General features: G+C 37.1%; 1 protein-coding gene across 3 annotated transcripts in view; it reads right to left on the reverse strand.

The window, feature by feature from the left end:
- Window positions 1-20,439, reverse strand: part of VCL (vinculin) — a 55,230-nt gene that overhangs the window by 19,298 nt on the left and 15,493 nt on the right. For 2 of the 3 annotated variants that reach the window (XM_030950753.1, XM_030950752.1), the window contains exons 2-8: window positions 17,253-17,323; window positions 11,032-11,182; window positions 9,110-9,218; window positions 6,611-6,733; window positions 6,203-6,363; window positions 1,240-1,330; window positions 328-475 (exon numbers count right to left, since the gene is read on the reverse strand). In XM_030950753.1, the coding sequence (XP_030806613.1) occupies window positions 328-475; window positions 1,240-1,330; window positions 6,203-6,363; window positions 6,611-6,733; window positions 9,110-9,218; window positions 11,032-11,182; window positions 17,253-17,323 (854 nt within the window). Of the gene's footprint in view, window positions 1-327; window positions 476-1,239; window positions 1,334-6,202; window positions 6,364-6,610; window positions 6,734-9,109; window positions 9,219-11,031; window positions 11,183-17,252; window positions 17,324-20,439 lie in introns of all 3 variants that reach the window. The other variant, XM_030950751.1, reaches the window with a different exon arrangement.

The following is a 20,439-nucleotide window of genomic DNA, read 5'->3' on the forward strand; positions in this document are numbered from 1 at the left end:
AAAAAACACCTAAAAAGTAGAATATCCATGTATCTTACAGAGTATATCCTCTTTGGAGAACAGACTTAAGAGGACCTAATTTGGAGAAGGGTTATGTGTTAGACAGCAAGCAAAGTCAGAATTATCTACTTGAGCAATTCCAATCATTATATTGTATAATTAATATTTCTCTTATTAAAACATATTATTCTCATCAGAAAATAAGAGACTGAAGTTAAAAAGCTACAATACAGTTCCAGTCTGCTTTTCTACAGGTTAGGAAGTGGCAACTGCAGAGAAAACATTTCAATAGCACTTGGGAAGTGCCCACCCCAAGTAGAGCTTTACCTGGCCCGGAGGTCAGCCAGCTGATCTGTCATCTGCCCCAGGGTTTTGCACGTGCCCAGGATCTCTCTGCGCTCTTTGCCTGCACACAGCTCTCCTGCTTTGCCAGCTTCATCAAGGATCTGCCTTATGGCCTGCTCACCAGCATCCCCTGAGGCACAGGGTCAGTCAGTACAGCAAACAAGACATTCTGTGACATGTATGAGAAAACTCCTGATATCATCATCATGTCACGTGAACTGCATTAGGTTCAGTCGGGAAAGCACATTTACCAAAAATGGAGATATATACCAAAAAATAACAATTCACATCCAACTTTTACAACTCTATTAGTTTGGCTTTGATTTCAGAGGAAGCCCATCTGATAAGGTCTTTCAACATCCAAATGGAACAGGCCTCTATCGAGTTCTGTTTACTTTAAAGATACATACACAGGTAAGCCCCTTATATAAGTAAGGGTGATTGCAGTTAAGCACATTTATGGCAGATTTTCATACTAAGAATTTTATGTCAAGACTGAAAGAAAAACATTTAAAGAGATTGTTAGGGAAATCTCAAGTAATAAAATTTTGAAAATACAAAAGAAGGGATTTTAAATATTAGCCATGGCTACAATTAAGTACTGTTAAATTCATAAGTTTTTGGGTTTAATGCTGGAATGCAAATGAAGAACACGTATGTTCCACAGAATACATATATTTTAGACCATTTAGAAGCAGCAAAGCCTTCCAGGTCATTAGGCACAACTCATTCAATTCCCAGTATCTAAAGAAAGGAATAAATACAGGCACCTTCAGAATGATCCACTATGGAAGGGTTATTAATGCTTAAAGACCATTTTGTCTTAAACAACAGAAATAATGAGACCTTCAAAAAGCAAAATAGTTTATGTTGTTGTTTGTGTTTAAATATTACCTGGAGGTGCATTTGGATCTCTCAGCCAACCTTTTGCCTGATTCATCTTTGAATCTATTAAGGCTAAAGCTCTCTTCATGGCTTCAGTGTCCTTTACAAAAGAGAAACCAGCGAAATGATACTCAAAACAAAAATATCAAAGCACAAGTAATCAATGCAACCAAAGCTGACAAAGGTTCTATAAAGCAGTCTACTTATAAAAACCCATTCATATAAGCAGCTCAAAACCAATTTTCAAACTAGCAGGTCAAAATTGCTTCTTTCCAGTTAGAACAGACATTTTCATTTCACTCAAAATGCAAAAATTATGCATGCAATTTTAGTGATTTTTCTATTTCTTTATTTACTAGTGCTTTAATTTCTAAAGTTGGAGCTCTAATAAGCACACATCTTGGAGTTAGTTCCATTTTACATCAGGGCACATAGAAGAGTTGTGATGTAATTGGACTATCAATACCTGGTAATTGGCCAGTGAATTTTACTACTTACTTCAGCATAAGAGGCTGCACATCTGCATTTCTCACCTGCTCTGCTGCTTAAAGTCAAACAGTTACTGTTTACAGAGAAGTAAGACTACCAGCTAATTTCTGAAAGTCTCAGATACAGAGCTGAATGTCTTTGGAGATAAACACATGTATTTACATGTGACTGTTTAAAACTCTCAACTCCTCTGCCAGGATCATCAAAGAAGCTGTTTCTTTCACTGTTATGCCTCTACTATCCAACACCTCTGGCTGCAGGGGAAACAACCTCCCAGTTCTGATTTCTCTGCACAGTCTGTACATTGTTCATGTGCCATCCCTCCACTAGAGGCCACAAGTTTTCCATCTTACACAAACGGACAGACAGTGAAAACAGTAACATGTACCTAAGAAAGAAGTTGTGGAAAAGCCAAAATAGCTTTTTACCACACATATCGTGGAAGTGATTTGAAATGCATCTAAGATCCCATGAATGATATAGAGATGACAGAAAGAAGCCTGGCTCTCATGTAGCATCTGCATCAGACTGCCCATGTCCAATGCTTTTGAAGAGAAGCCTACTACCATCAGTGATCAGTATCTTGCTATAGCCGCACAACACTAAAGAAATGGCCACATTTTGTGGAGTTGTTCATTCTGCCTGCTTCGTCTCAAACATACAACATTAATATTCCGGCATTTTTATTCAGGCATGTTGGTCTGTCAGCTATTCATAAGGTGCTATAACATAATTCAGCAAGCAACTTTCTAAAATGTCGCACGATGCAGCTGAATATTTTTAAAGGCTCTTGAATCACAGCCTGAGAGAGAGCACCAAAAGCAGAATTATTTTCACCTGGATGACTGGATCTCAAATCTAGAAACTGGGTCTCCAAACTCAGTTGGGACCTGTTTGGAAAACCTTCCAAAAGGTCAGATATGCAGCTAGGGGTGGGAGATGGCAAGCAACAAAGGTATAGCCATACTGAAAGGTCTGGACTTACCAACCAATTCAGGCTATTAAGAAACAAGACAAAAGCAGAAACACTCCATCTAAAAAACCAGCAACTTGCTCAAGGTCTCACTGCTTGTAAGTATATCTTGATAGTCCCAATTTCTGTAGCTGTTTACATACTTTATTCCTCCCCTAAAGAGCTAAAAATGTTTAAAATGTAATTCTCTGGGCTTTGCCAACGGAATATCGTTTGCAAGCACAAAAATTTTATTAAATCCTACTGCTCTTCTGCAAAAAAAATTTATACAGTTTTATCAGCAAAAATTGTTTCTTTCCCTCCTCTCCCTGCCAACAGTTCCCGTTACCAAAAGGAAGTCTATCAACAAAATCAGCACTATTGCATTTTCAGAAGAAGTAAACTATTTCAGTTAATCAAATTAAACAACTAGGGCAACACTGTCTGAAGGGAAAAGAGCAATCTGGATTTGTTCCAAACCAATTCCTAAAGCAAATATTATTGAAGACACTTCTATGCATCATTTCTGCCACTACCAAGAATTTTGAGCTTATTCAGGGAGCAGGTAGTACTGGCTCCGCTATGCAAAAGAGCAAAATAAATCCTACACAATTCCTCGCTGGATGTAAAACACAACCTCTGACTCAATGAAGTGGTCTAGTCTAAGGATATCTGCATTTCATGACCAAAGAAGGCAATGCTGGAGGAAATAGGCAAAGCCAGTGTTCTGGCAAGAGAGATAGCTTAGTCACCATTCAGGGTTCAATCCTGCAAGACATTAGATATCTCTCAGCTTCTTACAACTGTTAACTCCCTCCAATTCCATGGAAATGAAAGATGTTTGAATTATTACTTCAAATTAATTTTAAAATAAACACTAACAATATGCAAGAGAAAATTAAATTCCTCTGAAAAACAAAAAATTAAAGTAAAAAAGTTCAAAGCTATGAATGAAAAAATAGATACAATTCTTTTCCCCAGGATTTCGTCCAAGAATAGTATTTCAGTTCTAAAGCACCATACTATTTTTAAAATCCAGTGTAAACAGAGATTATTGCAATCCAGTAATAGTAATGTGCAGTGTCCAGAAAGACCAACAAAATAGTTTACCTACAGCTACAACTCCTACAAAACCTACAACTTTGGCTCCATACCTTTTTCATTCTCCACCGTCTCTACACAGATTGTGATAACTCAAGGTATAAATAACTCAAGATAGAATAATAAACATAAAGTCCAACATCAGCAATAGCATGTACTATACAGATAAAAATTCAAGGCTGGGCATCCCCAAACACCTTACTTTATTCCAGAACAGCATGGGGAAAATCTTTTCTTTCACCACCAAGCACAAAATGCATGCAACAGTGACCTCAACTACAACTTAACAGCTCCTCCATCTCCCTCCTAGCAAAATAACAAGTCAATTGTTAGATATGTGTGCAAATACAGGATCATGTCTGTGACAGGTGGCTATTAGCAAACTTGTTTCTGCTTCTTCATCCCACTGCATTTTTCAACTTAAATGCTTTGTCATCAGTTTGATTAATGTCCAGTGCTGCAGCTCCAAATCATTAGGATATCTTAATTCAAAAACAAAATACAATTAAAAAATTCTCAGTTCAGAAGAGAATGATACTTTGATTATACTAATCCATACAACATATTTATGCATTAAGCATAATGACCAATATTTTCCATTAGGAAATACTGCTAATGTACCAACTGTTTTCTTAATTAAATCCTTTATTAATCTGCCTCACCAGTAGTATGAATAAGAGTTTCCTAAGCCAAAATTGCCAACTCCTTGTAATAGACATTTTTCTTAGCCACAAAAATTTCCACATTTGTTGTGTAAAATAAAATAGCATTCATATTTCATAAAATACCGGAAAGCTTAAATCCAAAAATAAAACTGAATTGAAAAAGTACCCATGCAAGACTGCAGTTTTAAGCCTAGACCTAAAGAACATGAACCATCTGAAATGAAGGAAGGCTATGGGTAAAACACTATGGAATAGACAAAATTCCTGACTTAATAAAGCTTCCTGGCCATGCAGACAACTGCTTCCTGCATGACTGGACCCTTTATTTGTCACTACAGAGACTCATAAATTAACATAAAAGCATTCTGCAAGAATGTGCTGTAAAATCTTGCCCTAACTCTAATCAGATTCAGAAAGAGTCTTGATGCAGATCAGCTTGCAATTACCATTCTCAGTGACAGCCAATGCTCCACACAGCTAGATAGAGCTATTATGATCTTTTTTAAACTCTGTGTAAATCCATAAGTATAAATGCCAGTGTCACAGCTGGCACACAGAGAAGTTGCACAGCACACAGTCTGCACACAGCACAAAATCCCACAGACATGCTTTTTTTGGGTTTAGTACAAGGTAGAGGTGGAGGGTGTGGAAGAAAGCTTACCTTCTAAAGGTGAGAAAAGGGTAAGAAACAGGACAACAAAAACAGAGATGCATACAGTAGTCATAATAAGGAAGTGATAGTGACAAAATAAATCAAGAGGCAAACTAAGGGTCAAGTGCCAAACGCCATAGGCCAGTGATTTTATATATTGGTTACATCAATGTTAGATTTCCTGCTAGACTCTGTTTACTAACCAGTCTGGCTTCAGGTCTCAGTAAGTTTTCCATGACATTTATGCTTATTTGTTACTCATATTATTAACCCTTAAAAAATATCCTCAGCAATTTACTTCCAAGTACTCAAAAAGAACTTGGCAGGAATTTCAGTTATGCAGCTGCATTTATTTGTAAGCCCAGAACACATGATTCTGTCAGTCAGACCTGCTTTACAGTCTTCTACACACTTCAGCATCACTTCAGAGCAGCAATTAGCTCCAGGTTAAGTGGTTGCAGTCACTCACACAGCTGAACACTGAGGTGTAAGAACCAATCCTGTACATAAGCCACTTCCACAGGCATCAAACTTACCCAGAAAGCCTCTTCAATCTAACAATTTTTTTTGAGTTAAGACAAAAACCTGAAATTTACTCTCATGTTCAGAATAAAAATGGGGCAGGGAGAAACAGGGCAAGTGTTCAAGGAGGAATCCCCCAAAATTGACTAAAATTTCTCAGTTCCAAGCCTTTTGCATAAGGAATACAACAGCAGCCTATCTTTTCTGTCAGGATCTAGAAGGAAAATCTCAATCTCACTTATGAGACCAGCTGAATGAACAGTAACTTTTATACCTAACATTCCTATGTCAAAAATTATTATGTAGGGTAGTTATAGATAGGGAAAATACCCTTCTCTGAGTGGAATATACCATATTCCAAGACTTCCTAATGATGCTAAAACTAAAGCATGAATAAATCTGTCTTCTGTTAGACCACTGAGTTACAGTAAACCATTGAACTACCTTCAAATGCCCCACTAGTTAAACTTTGCTTATTGAGAGAAAGCTCAATATTTCACATTTCAGTGGTCTCAAAAGCACAAATTTAAAAGGGTAAAACACAGTGGACAAAAACTAGACTTCTACATACAAATGTTGATATGAAAATACCTTGCTTGCCCAGGCATCTTCATCCCAGGAAGTGAGTTGTAACACACGAATTATTTCGTTTATCTCAGCACTCATTTTCTCTACTGTGAAATTGCGATTTTTCAAGGCCTCTTCTATTCCCTGGCTTTTAGAATTTTTTGTGGTTACAAAAATCTTCATAGCTGTGAAAATAGAAGAGATTAGAAAAAGGTATATGCAAGACCAATCAGTGGTCAAGTTGTATTTATATGAAACATTTCCTTTTGCTTGGACCATTTTATCTCAAAGAGACTGTAGTTTTACTACAAGAAGCACAGTTACTTGCAATTGATTACAGATGTCAAGATTATTTTTAATTAACATAAAACATGGGAACCCCAGTTCAAAACGGTAATTCAGAATGGTATTAAAGAACAAAGCAAAAAATACCTGAAATAAGTACTGGCAATAGCTCCTTGACTGTATTCATGGAGTTTACCAGCATAACCCTATGTTCCTGATGAGTTAATTCCTGTTGTCGCTCGTCAATCATTTTGGCCATCTTTGTCATTCCTAAAGATTGAAGTAATTGAACATTGAAACACTTGAGATTTTGAAACAAGAATAAGGCATAATGATTGATGAAAACTATATTGAAGTTTAAAACTTTTGTATTATCAGCTGTTACTTTAAACACATTCCAGACACTTCAGAGAAGTCATCTATTCAAAACCTAGCCACTTTCTGCCAAAACAGAAAGACTACTCAAAATTCTTGATTTAAAATGCTATCAATAAAATAGGAAAATACTTGAAATTACAGGTTTAAGACATGAAGTCACTTAATGAACACTGGAAGCTGATTAAAGGGGCAGGAGGAGGGTGTCATCTTTTCTGTTAAGATTTGATCCATGCCTTAAGTGAAGAACAGAAAAAGGAAATGTCAGGTTTTTGCTTGGAGGTTCTACCAGAGGTCAAGAACTTATTTATTTACATTTCATATTTGATAGAAATACTTCAGTACCCTAGAAGCCTGTAAAGAATTACATTTATTCTAGAGCAGTAGCTGAGACTTGTGAGGTTTGTCACACAGGGCATGTGGAAACTTCAGACACAGCTTCAAAAAAACTTAAGATTATTTAAATTGGTGCTGTTGTGCTCCTACTCTTTCTCCTCCAGGGTATAAAACTGGAAGGAAGCTGTATATTCTTTGGCTGAATTACCTTTCTGCTGGTTAGCATCTTAAGCATCTTAATACTGTTTCATGACATCACTGAAAGCAGTAGGATCCTCACACTGACAGCACAGAGAAGCAAGCTGTGCAGAACCACATTTCCTTTTAAATGACAAAAGCCTTCATAGGTAATCATGTTCCCCCCCCTCTAGTTCCAGCATAAACCCTATAAGCACTTCCTTGACTTTAAGTGTACCTGCTGATACTCCTGTTATTTATATAGTACTCACATGAATGGTTCTGTCCAAATGCCCATCAATATAGATACAAGGAACAAGGACTCTGGGCCTTACATTTTGTGGGCATGGGCTGCAGATGTTGAGCAGCAGCCAGCTCAGACAAAGACAGAGCTTCTACAGCATTCCAGAAGCACAAGGCTCACTATTTATTCAGAATATCATGAGTTTAGAGAAGATTATTTGCAACAAAGATAACAAGCTTATACCTCACTCTAAGAAACTAAGACACTTACCCAAGACCTCTGTCATACATATGTAATAGCAAATTATCTATGTGAGGTTCAGTGAAAAGAGCCAAATACTTGTAACTGAGCCCAACAGAGCAAACTGAATTTAGGGAAAACTTCCATTTTAAAGATATGTAAAACAATAACCACAGAGAAACTAAATGTGTATATACCAAGTTGAAGAAAAGGTTTCAGAGAAAGAGAAGATTGCCCTTTTGTTTTATCATTTCCTCTTCAAAACAAGGCAAAAACTATTGAATTGAAGGTAATTTCTGATGGGAAATAAAAGTTTAGAGAACACTATACCTCCATATGGAATTTGAAAGTTTTTCCACATCTAGAAACAAGGTCAAGTATGCACATGTTAAATAAAAATACAAACATGCTCTGTGCCATGACAGCTCTTAGTCATTTCATTTATCACCTAGCCACATTACACAAGAATTTATAAATATAAAGGACTAACTAGATTCCTGCTGGTTTTATATAAGCATTCTTTAGTTCAGTGTAATTTTAATTCCAACATCCACCTACACTACCACCATGAAATCTTGATTTTACAGAATGCATTTGTTAAATACTTTAGCTACTTCCTGCTGAAGCTAAAGCATTTGAACTAGCAGATGACATAGATTAATGGCAGGTTTCCTCTAGAGCAATAAAGAGATCGAGAAACAGCAGCTCCTCACTTACCAATCACTTCCACCATTCAAAGTGTGAGTTAACACAGTGAAGTAGTAAGTGGAGAAGAAGCATCAAAGAGCAAACAGAGAATTTCCATAACAGCTGGGCTTTTGTATCATACTTCAAGACAGCTATTTCTGCAACCTCATTAAGATGTTAACATATGACATGTAGCGTATATTATTCCAAGAAATTCCTTCTGGGCCTAACTATCTCAGCCAGTGCAGACATTTTATCAACTTAATGGATTTTATATCTGTGAGTGCTTAGCTACACAGCTTTTTCTTTTTTTTTGTAATCCTTACTAATGCATGCTTACTTCTTCACAGTACAGGAAAAGTACAGTACATGTCATTCACGTGCACATCTCATTTACCAACATCTTCTGCGTTCTTAAAAGAGACTGTGAAACAGAAAAGTCATTCTTCCCAACAGAAACTTCCAAGGCAACTGCTTTACCACTGTCCCAGAGTTCAAAACTTAGGTGAGGGAGATGCTGTTGGGAGAACAAAGTAGTAAAACAGACTATACTTAATATATTTATGAAAGACTGGAGCAAATCAAACCTGGCCCTAAATTCTTTGTGTAAGTCACCAGATCCTCCATTGTCTCGACCACTTCTGCCACAGTCAAATATTCCAATATTCCTTTGCAGACACGGATGATTTTACGGACCTAAGAGAGAAACATCCCGTTAGCTAAAGCTAAGTTACACTTGCATTAGAAACGCAAATCTATTATTAGAACAGTTTAGTTGTAGCATTTGCTAATAGGACAAATGGGCAATTATAAAGGTCTGAGATCCTGAATAAGTTACCCAAATTCCATTAGTCAAGTGCTGTAGTGGCAAGCCAATATTTAATCAGCTTTCCACTAGTCAAAAATGCAAAATCCTACTTCCAGTATTTTCACTCTGTATGACATATGAAGGATAGCATTGAGAAAATGGGTAAGAAAGAGCTTCGTCTATGTATGCTGTCATGCTTGAAGGTTTTCATTGCAATTTTATCAATAAAATATTTAACTTAAATCACAAAGCAAAGCTACATAGAAAGCAGACTTCAGGCTTTCAGAGGAAGTATCATTTTCCATACAGCTTTACATATGGATAAAGCATTACCCAGTATTCCAGCAGGGAAGATAGATCCAACATCTTAAACTTTCCAAAAAATCTGTGAAGGCTGTATTTCATTACCTCTGGACATCTGCCTCAGCTTAACTTTTTTCAGTCTACTTTTGATTCCCAAACAGTTCTGTCAGTAAATATTCTAACCTCTGAACCACATTACTTCTGACATCACTACGTACAATTATTATGGAAGAACAAGTTAATTGACATTTAATTTGTATCAACCACATGCAGTGTTTAGCACATAGAAAAGACCAAAGCTTCCTCTGAAACTCATTTCAGTTTGTCCCAATGTTACTTTATGTTGAAACTTAGCACAGACACGTGCCAACTTAAGTACTTGTAAAAAATCAATCATTCCTGACTAATGGCATTCTTTTCATTAACAAGGAGTTGTCAGGTGAGTCCCACAAAGCATTAACTTCACAAAAGTCAATTCATTTCCTAAACACTAGAAAGAGAGATTGAAAGCTATTTACTTCCTTGAAAGCCCCATAACACTTCTATTATAACCATTTCAGAGGAACACACTAACATAGCCACGAGATGGTTAAATGAGACAAGGATACCGTGTTAGATTACTCAGAGCAGCAAGAAGAGGAACACAATTCCATAGGTTAACAAATTGTAGCAGAATTAGGATTGACATCAGCATTACTAACAGCATGATCTTTCTTATTCAGAAATAAGCCAGACTCTACATCCTCAGAAAGAGCATCAAAGCTATGATTTGTAACCAAAAAAAATTCAAACATGAGACATGTACATTTCCTTGCAACTATGGCTTTTTTTTTTGTACATATGAGGATGGACAAACAGCACTTTTGAGTCAGTTTCTGGCTAGTGCAACAACCAAAAAGTAGCAACTGTTAGATTTATCAGAATACATCTTCTGATGCCTGACTAGCCAGGCAGTCCAAATTTGTATTACCTCCCATGCCCCAAGGCCAATTAAATTGCCAGAGCTATTGAGCCAGACAAACATGTTAGAAAGTGGCCTGGGGCTTTTCAATGAAGGGATAGAGAAAATATAAGGATCAGTAATGGCTAAGGTGAAGGGAATACAGAAAAGCATCAGGAAGGTATCAGATAGTTGAAGAGATCTGGCCTTCTTGAGCAATAATCACAGGTAGCACCTAAACATTATGTCATGCAAAAAATGCTCCTAACAAAACAGAGCAACAAGTCTTAAGCTCCTTCTAACAGAAAGGAATGCAAAATATGTTTCCAATCAAACTGAAACAGTCAAAACCTCATTAATCTATTTAATAGTTTGGTTTAGCTACTTCAGTTAAGGGGACATTTCAATTAATAATACTGTTGTGCAGGCACTTTTGTCAGTCTGGCTGGGATTCCTACCTCTGCTTCATCGAATGTCAGGAGCAAGTCTGATGTTCCAGAAAGGATTCCTCTCGAGCCATCAATGAGATAATCACGAGCTGGTACTGAGTAAGGGTCTGCCTGCAGCATCTGGGCTGCCCGCACCAGCTTGGTGCAGGCATTCTCCACTCTGTGGGAAGCCAGCAGACAACACTTGCTGGTTAGCTTCTGTCTGTATGATCACAGGCTTGAGAAAATGCTGGATTTATTTTTAACTTTACCATTTTAAGCACCACAAGCAAACTGACCATTCTACACCTTTATAGTTTAAAAGGTAAGAGTATTTATTGTATTTTTTCTAACAAAAAGTCACCAGCAACCACACAACCCAGTTTTTCAGAAGTCACACAACCTTCCCACATAGGGAAGGTTTGAAGTACCCCTTACAGAGCTCATAGTACAGTGTCATTAAGGAGAGCTCCCAACCCAGCAAAATACCTCACATTCTTCATGGCAAGGGCAGGGAACAAAACAATGATTCCTTTAGGATTTCACAATCAAAGTAACTGTTAAATTTATCAGCCTTGTATAGGCATTGTTATTCAAGTAGCAATTGCTATTAATAAATATTAAATGACAGCTACACATGAGGACAAAATAACATAGTTTTAAGAAAGACACTGTGCTCTGGTCATTGAAGCTGTAGTCCGGGTCTTCAGAATGTTAACACTCATAGAAAGAGCATTTTAAATAAGCACAAAATGTAGCGGTAAGGCACAATGTTCAAATGCAGTTTGCAATTCCAGACATAAAAGCAGAAAGAAGATTTTGCAAGATATTACAGTATGTAAATACAGTAACACAAAAGGTACTTACAATAAGAAGGTAAGCTCTGAAATTAGGTTCCATCAAATCATTTAATGTAACAATTTTAAAATATCAAAAATTGGAAGACTGAAGATGTTTTGATATTGTTCTCTCATAATTACTTTGTGATGCCTTTGGAGAATAAAAAATTCAGACTTCCCTGTCACGTTAGCTATGCTGCTCATGACTGCACTTTCCTCCACTGTCTCCCACTTCATTTAACTGTAGTGTAATACATAATGCTCTGTGTATGTGAATGCCATGTGCTCATTCAATAACATGAGGTTCCAACAAACATAAAACACTTTTACTACAGCAATGCTACCTCTTATGACCACTTCTGCATGCTTGTCACATAGCCCATTTTCTACTGACCACTTGGGCACATTCTTTTACCATACTTATTAAAGTACTTTTGGAAAGTTATAGTTAACCCATTTCCTCCTCCCCCCATGTTCTTTGCTAACACAAATATTAGAATTTAATGGCTACATCTAAATTTAACAAGTAGAAATAAGACACCCATTACAGGAAAACTCACTTTTGTCCAGAAAGTAAAGTTTTCAGCTAATAGCTCCCTAGAATAGATCACATTGGATCACCTGCATTGTCATAACCAGCTCTTTTTGGGAGACATCTGCTCAGTGTATCAGATGGCAGAGGCTCCTAACTGAGCAAGAAAATGCCAAAGGATTTCAAGGCAGAAAGTGGAAATGGTCTGCTCATCACTATGCAATGTACTTAGTTGTGTTATCAAAGTCAACTGACTTCACAAAATTACATTTCCGTGCCTGCTTCTCACATTTATTCTTTCCAGCTCTGCCAAGAAAGGGATTAAACAAATCACTTATTGAGCAGCTCAGAGCTATAGGCTCAGAAATACTTAATTTCCTACAGTTTAATTTCATGGTTGTCTGTTTAATACTGATAATTATCTCAAGGCTGCCTTTCTCATTTGTTAAGACAAGAATTAACATAAATGCATATTACACCAGAAGCCACCATAATTAATGAAACTAGTGTTTCTAAAGATTCAAAGTTTTCTGTTACAGTTTTTAGGGTTGAACCTCTTAAAGGTAAATGTGAATTTCAATAGTATAATGCCTATTTTGTATGAATTTCCCAATGCACTTTAAATGCTTCAGGAGTGTAAGCTGTGTACAAGAAAAGCATACTGATGTTTGAAAATCAGACACATTTCATGCCCTGCAAAGCACACATGCCAGGGAGCAAAAGATTAGGATTCATTTACTTCCATGAAAAAAAAACTCAACCAACCAAAACAACAACACAAATGACCAAAGCCCCTAAAAATGCAATGAACCACTTGTTCTATCACAAGAATCAAACATGTTCAGAAGTTTTGAATAGAACTTCATTGCTATGGTGAAGTTTCTAATCTCTGTATTATATTGCAACATGAAAAAACCCAACAACCTATCTTAATAAAAAAAGTATTTCTTTTTGAGTTGTGATTACAATAAAGCCTTCTTAACACCAGCCAAATTCTTTGCGGGGAAGACACTGGTCATAATATTTCTAACCATACTACTTTGGGTAGCCAATGCACTTCATCACTGTTAAATGTAGTCCTTACAAAACATGCGGGGAAAAAACATAGCTTATGCTAAACTATCATTCTAGTTTTTAGGTTTCAGGATTGACCTCTGCTTTTCCCTGAGTTTGTTTTCCAGTTTAACCACTACAGTTTAGATTACTTGCAGTTCTAGAAATATAAAGTAAAAAGCAAATCTTTTACATATAATTTGTTAATACAGATACCAGCAGTGCAGCTACAGCTCGGCTACCAAAATAACAATAACATAGAAGAGCATTACTGATTGATTTGTTAAATGAGCATGAAAGTTGAACAAATTTTTATTCTCAGTGTAAACAGTGTAACCCTATTCTTTGCCTAGAGACTGCAGTTCTTCACTTCTTTACAAGAGAAGCTTAACAAGTAATAGGAACACATTGCAAAACATCTGATGTAAATTATATGCATTACTTATACTCCCTGGTGATTAAGACAATTAAGATAAAGAACTCAGCATTTTTTAGCTCTAAGTCAATAGTTCCAATGTGGTTTATGCCAGTAGCAAGTGAAGGGATGCATGATAGCTTTTCAGCAGCCAGGAAGTTATTTTGCTGCTCAATCACACTCCTACTAAAAAGCTTTACAGATTACTATAATATATTTTTATTATGAATCCTCAATGCCTGTATCAAGTCTTTCAAAATTATAAACACACCTTTCCATCCTCCAGGACTGGTGATCCTTTTGAATGGAGGAAATACAAACAGGGAATGCAGTGCTGGCATATGTGTACTGCTTCTTACCCATCATCCATGCACCAGTACAAATTCTGCCAGAGCATTCCCTTAAAAAGGAATGCCAATTCCTCAACTAATGCTTTAGAAACAAAAACTCCCTCTCAGGAAAACAAAACCAAAAAAAGACTCATCTGTTTCAATTCTTGCATCTAAATTCTGTCCTTTACATCAGTAAAAGATAAGGCCCCCTTTGTACCTCACCTGTGAGTACCATTTGTCCCCACAACCAAGGTACCCAAGACAATACACTCCCCATGTTAACAAGAAACTGTTAACTTGGACTAATTCATTTTGATATAAACTGCAGATTAACAAAAACCCCACAAATTACACATGTTATCATTCATAAAAACCATTGAGCATTCCTAATTCATGTTTCTGCATCTAGGCTAGTAAGTACTCTGTGGAGTGCATGTCATGACTCTGACAGATACCTTTGGTTCCCATTTTACATTTTATCCCAGCTTATGCAGTCATGAATTGCCGCAGACAAAGTTGTTGGAGCCAGCATAAAGCAGCACCATTCAGCAGTACTTGTGTCACATTTCTACAGTAATTTAATTATTCAAGTCGTGCACAATTTGCTACATTTTGATCAAAGGCTTAATACAGTACAGCAATTTAAAAAATTTCTTCTCCTTAATCCTTTACTCATCTAGGTGAAGAAGAAGCTGGAAATAAGCTAAAAATTCCACACATCCCAGAAAATGAGCACAATAAAAATTACACATTTGCATACAATTACACAAGAAGTAAGAAAAACACTTTGATCTCATTTCATGAAATAAACACTCCCCTCAAAAACTCAAACCCCCCTACAGCCACACAAGATCACACACCAGGCACACAGCATGATAAATACTGCAGTGGATTGTATCAAAGGCCCATTTAGCTCAGCATCCTGTCTCCAATAGTAGCTGCAAGTAAAAGCCTAAGGAAGGTTAAAAGCAGGATAAGCATTTATCATGCTTCCTCTAGGCACTCTCCCATCCTTCAACTATTTTCAGTTCTTGGGGCTTCCTGCAGTTTGTGTATTTGACCCACAATGGATCCCTCTAAGTCCTCAGCTATTAACCTCCAAACCCACATAAAGAGTTTTAAGAGTACACAACTAGCTGTACAAAGAATCTCTCTCTACTGTTGGCTTACAAACTGCTAGCTTAAAGCAATTCCCCCATCAAGTTCTGCACAGGAAAAACACAAGTTTTCACCTTCTCCATGCAACTCATCCTTCCATAGACACTGTCAGGGCCTCAATTCCCTCTGTCACTTTTCCCAGTTTCAGTCTACTCTGCTTTGCATAATAGAGAATAATTCTATGCCTTTGTTCTCCAAGCCCTTCTATGAGCTTTTCCAGTCCTACTACAACCTTTTGAAACTTGTGTGACTACCAGGACATGCAGTATTCAAGCTGCAGAACAAAACTATATTGTGACATTTTTATCTCTCATTCTTTGATGATAAACCTAATGTTTTATTTACTTTTACACTATGAACAGGTAAGGATGCTCTCACCAGTCTTTGCTCACTATTGGTAATGGTCAGTTCAATCATCCTCTCTGCCATCAGACCTGCTGCTCTCCCAAGCATGCATAATTTCAGATATTTAGAAGTAATTTAATCCACACTTAACATCAAGTCACTTCAATTAATAAGGTACTGTAATTTCCCAGAGTCATCCATTAACCTCTCTGCCCTGCATAAGACTTGTACCTTTCACTAAGTACTTCTGCCTCCCAAATCAGCCTGGTCTCCAGAACATTTATTAACATGGTGAAAAGCACAATCCCAACCAAGAGCTCCACAGTCCTACTGATTTCCTCCTGCCATTGTCAGGGTTAACCATATAATCTTTTCTTCCACTTTCAATTTCCTTTCTCATACAAAAATTTTTCTAACTACCCTGCAGCTACTTCACCTTCTTAAAAGCCTTCACCTTCACCTGCCAAGTTTGGAAATCAGTGTATACTGTATTACCTGGACTACCCTTTCCCCTGTTGGCAATATTTCTAAGAATACCAATAGATTTATAAGGCAGAATTTCCCTCCACAGAAACACTGTCAATTCACCCAAAGCACACTATATATAGGTGAGGTCTCTCTGTTCTCTAATACAGAATTTCTAATCATTTATTCCAAAAGTACAGCAGACCTATAGATCTCCTGTTCCCCAGATTTCCCTAGAAAGTCTCTCAGACTGTAGTATCACTTTGATAGACATACTGGTGGTTTCAAGTGACAGACTACTTCACTAATAATTCAGCTATTTCATTCTCGAACTCATATGCTAATACCACCTCGTCCTAAGCATTATTTTAATAATTCGTTTTGTCACCCTACAATGCAATAAACTAAATCCTTATTCACTGCCTACCATAAATTTTCTCCTTAGATATCACCTCCCTTCTCCCTTTTATTATTTTCCCAGTTGTCACATTGCTTTCTTGTTTTGACTATGTGCCTGTTTGGTGTTTGGAAATAACAGTGAAATACTCAGAAATTCTGTATACACTGGACAATGCTAACAAAGAGGTTCTATAGGTAGTTGAAGAACGTTACTTCAATAGAGGTCTGTCGGGTGGCAATAAGCAGCTTGGAAATTTCACAACAAGGTGTGATGGATCATTTTAAGGCTTAAGGCAACAGAAGGAGAAAGTCAGTTGTCCTTTACACCAAGACATGCAATTAAGAATGTCTGCTGTAAGGGGACTGTCTACACTAAGTCACTGCTCTTCAAATGTCTGAGATTTCCAGGCAGTTATGCTATTAGCTGCCTGCACTGACAAATTCACATTTTCCCATTAGCCAAATAAAGAGAAAAAGATTGAGACACCACATTGTCTCTGACACTTTAGGCAAACCTACAGGAGCACACAGCTAAGTACCATTGTTACCCTGATTAATTTTTGTAACTATTTTTAAAGGAAGAAATACCATGTATATGAACTTGTATATACAGAATGTAACAAGACAAATCCCTGCTGCCAAAGAGGTTGTTCCTGACATTGGAACAGGTTTCCTGTACACACAATACAAGATTTTAAATAAAATTAGTTTACTTGATAAATGCTGGCGGCATATCCCTTTTCAAGATCTGGTCTTCTGTTGTCTGCACAGTCTCTTTTCCAACCTGCAGGAGAAAACAGACATACTTAAAAATCAAAATTTCAGTGTCAAGGCCAGATAAAAGCAAATAGTGAAATTAAAAAAAAAAAAAGCGCTTTGTACTAATGACAGCTCCTTTCACCAGGTTCCTGTTGCTGTGTTTACTTTTGAGATCACTGTATACTGTGGTTAACTTAATGCTTCAGAAATCATAAGTTGTTTCCTATCAACATCTCTACTAAATTAAATGAGGACACACCAAGACACTTCTCCCTCTTCCTACTCTCCACAGAAACAAGGCTGGTTTTTTCCTGCACTTAGTTGGAAAAATTTAATCTCTGAAGGTTTCCCTCTGTCCTAATCTCCACAAGTTAGAAATCAAATTCAAAGATAAAAAAATTTACCCCCCTTTTGCTAGCAACTTAGTATATTAGAAAAATGTAGTTAATTACTGAGAATACACCCCACATCCACACCATCCTTTAGGCAAAAAATAATTATGCAGAAGCCAATAAAGAAAGAGAGTAAGATCTGGAGCTTTCTATACACTAGCTCTTGTGTTACACAATAGAAGTCTTTATAATTGGTAGCTGACTCTCTGAACTGTGAGATCACCAACTTGACAAAATATTTCCAGCTCCTTTGTTCGCTGTATTTTCCAGCTGAATAAGCTATTCAGAAAGGCATCACAAAGCAGAAGGTCTTTAAATCAGACACCACTTTGTGTTAAGAGCTGCCAGACCTGCTCAAGCTAGACAAGATAGCCCTGAAAATCCCTGATCAGCTGGTGCTTAAAGACTCACTGGCTTTGGACAGAAGATGCAGTGTGTCAGTATGCACAGCACTTGCCAACTCTAACGTTGTACAGCCTTCCAGAACCACTGTTTCCTTGCAAATTTTTGCTGCTTGCCAAAAACTGTCTCTCTGGTCTGCTCCTTTTCAGAGGAACTTCACAGAAGTCCATTAGCCTGAGTATTTGATTTGCTTCAAAGACATTGAGCCTAGCCTGCTTCTTTTTTTTTTTTCATCTATTAGTACTACAATCACAATTAGTCACACATGTATTTAAAAGTAATGAAAGTGCAAAAAAATATCTTGAATTTTATGGTAGGTTTCTGTCCCTTGTGTTCCCAGCAGGTTTACCAAGAGTCATGCACTGTCCTGGTGCACAGCAGTGTTGCTTTGACTACTAAACTTCATGGCAATGCCTCAGGAGCATGATTCTAAACGTATCTCATGGCCCACCAGAGAGTATGCCTGCTTTGATCTAATTATTTCCATTGCATTCAGGAAACACATTCTTTATATTTCTCACAAGCTTGCATGGATAAGTGCATGATCATGATAACACAATAAATTGAGTAATTCCCAGTAACTCTGGATTACACACTGTTAAGACAAACGATTCTCACCAGGTAAAAATGAAGAGCAATACTATATTTACAAGAACCATGCCTTCAAGATCTATTTTCCTGCAGCTGTTTTCCTGCAGATTTATTTTCCACACCAACCAGCATGCAGTTGAGTATATTGGAAAAAGTATAACTTTAAAGAATGCAAAAAAATAAAACTTACAGCGTGGGGGGCACTTCAAGTTGACAGTCATTTTAGCAATTGTTATTTTATATCGGCCAGGTATATTAGACCATACAAAAAGCATTTAATCACTCAATCTAGAAAGGATAAGTCTCTTCTATAAAAGGATAGATCTAGATTCAGTAATCAAAGAAGCACACATCTGCCTCCAAGTGGTTGATAATATCTACTTTACGTGTCTACAGATGCACATACATATATATATATAGACTTTTTTGCTATAGCTAGCAAAGTAGCTATTAAGCTACCTTTAGTCTTCAAAGAGAAGTGACATATAGGTTAAGAGTCAACTCCTCTTCTGTTTGGGGGTTTTCCGTGGAGATGTTTATCCTCAAAAAAACTGTCCTAAACTCCAGTGACATTTCTCTTCCAAGTCCATCCATATCCTCAGCACTGTATACCACAGAAGGCACAGAAGATTTCAAGGAGCTTCAATGATGCATCAATTAAAAATGTCCACTACCTTTCTAGTAAAAAGGACTTTCAACCTTGTTTTAAGCACCAGCATAAAATGTACTCCTGAACTTGTTTAAATAGAAAACCTTGTTTGCATAGCTGTTATTTAACCTTTCCATTTACTGCTCTTTGCAGTCGTTGCCAAGGTATAGAAATGGCATGTAAAAAACAAATGTACTCCACACAACACTTCACACGAGAAGTCTCAAAACATAAAGGCATATTAATGAGTGAAAATATACACCCTCAAAAAAGTTTAGTGGGTTTGCCCTTCTAGCTTTGTGGTTAGGGGTTTTTGTTGCTTTGTTTCCTATTTAGTTTTCACAAGATCCTGTTTCTTCAGCTTGAACTTGACATGGTCTAAGCAAGTTTTGGACACATTGCAGTGTAACACATGGTTAACAACTACCCTCTTCACAGTCCAATACCAAGAAAATTAGGATTTTTTTCCCCCTTGAAAATGTACTATCTATTGCTTATTTCAGACAGATAGCTTGTCCAGCTTCATGCTATTATAAAACAATCATCCGAGAAATAAAATCTTTCTAGCCAACAGTACATATGTAGAAAAAACAACATGAGTCCTGCTTGGGTTTTGGATAATCTTACCTCCTAAGATGATCTTTCCTTAACTTACTGGGAAGTGACAGACTGATACAGAAGCTTCTGCTATTACAGTGTTGGAGTGGCACTTACTCATGGTTCCAAAGAAACTGCCCTGACTAACACACTAAAATAACCATAATTTCAACACTGCACATTACCGAGTAAGGGGAACTCTCAAGCAAACCTGACCAAGACAGTTTCCTAGTTACAACTTCTACGCCATATTAATTTCCCAACTCTGTAATTTGGAGATTACAGACAAATCAGATGAATGAAGAGTGAGCTACTTTCCTTCTTGCTCCTGGCTCAAAAAGCAGGGAACAAGAGGCAGACAAAGCAAGAAATTTAAAGGAAATGGGACACACAGAGGTCAAAGGGCATATATATATGGCCCCTGAAAAACTTTCTAGGAATGTAGCTATAAGCAGGAGGAAGAGATTGAGATTTCCTGCTCCTGCTTTTAACCTTGTTTGTCAGTCTCCT

Source organism: Camarhynchus parvulus, chromosome 6 (genome assembly GCF_901933205.1).
Source record: "Camarhynchus parvulus chromosome 6, STF_HiC, whole genome shotgun sequence".
NCBI lineage: Eukaryota > Metazoa > Chordata > Aves > Passeriformes > Thraupidae > Camarhynchus > Camarhynchus parvulus.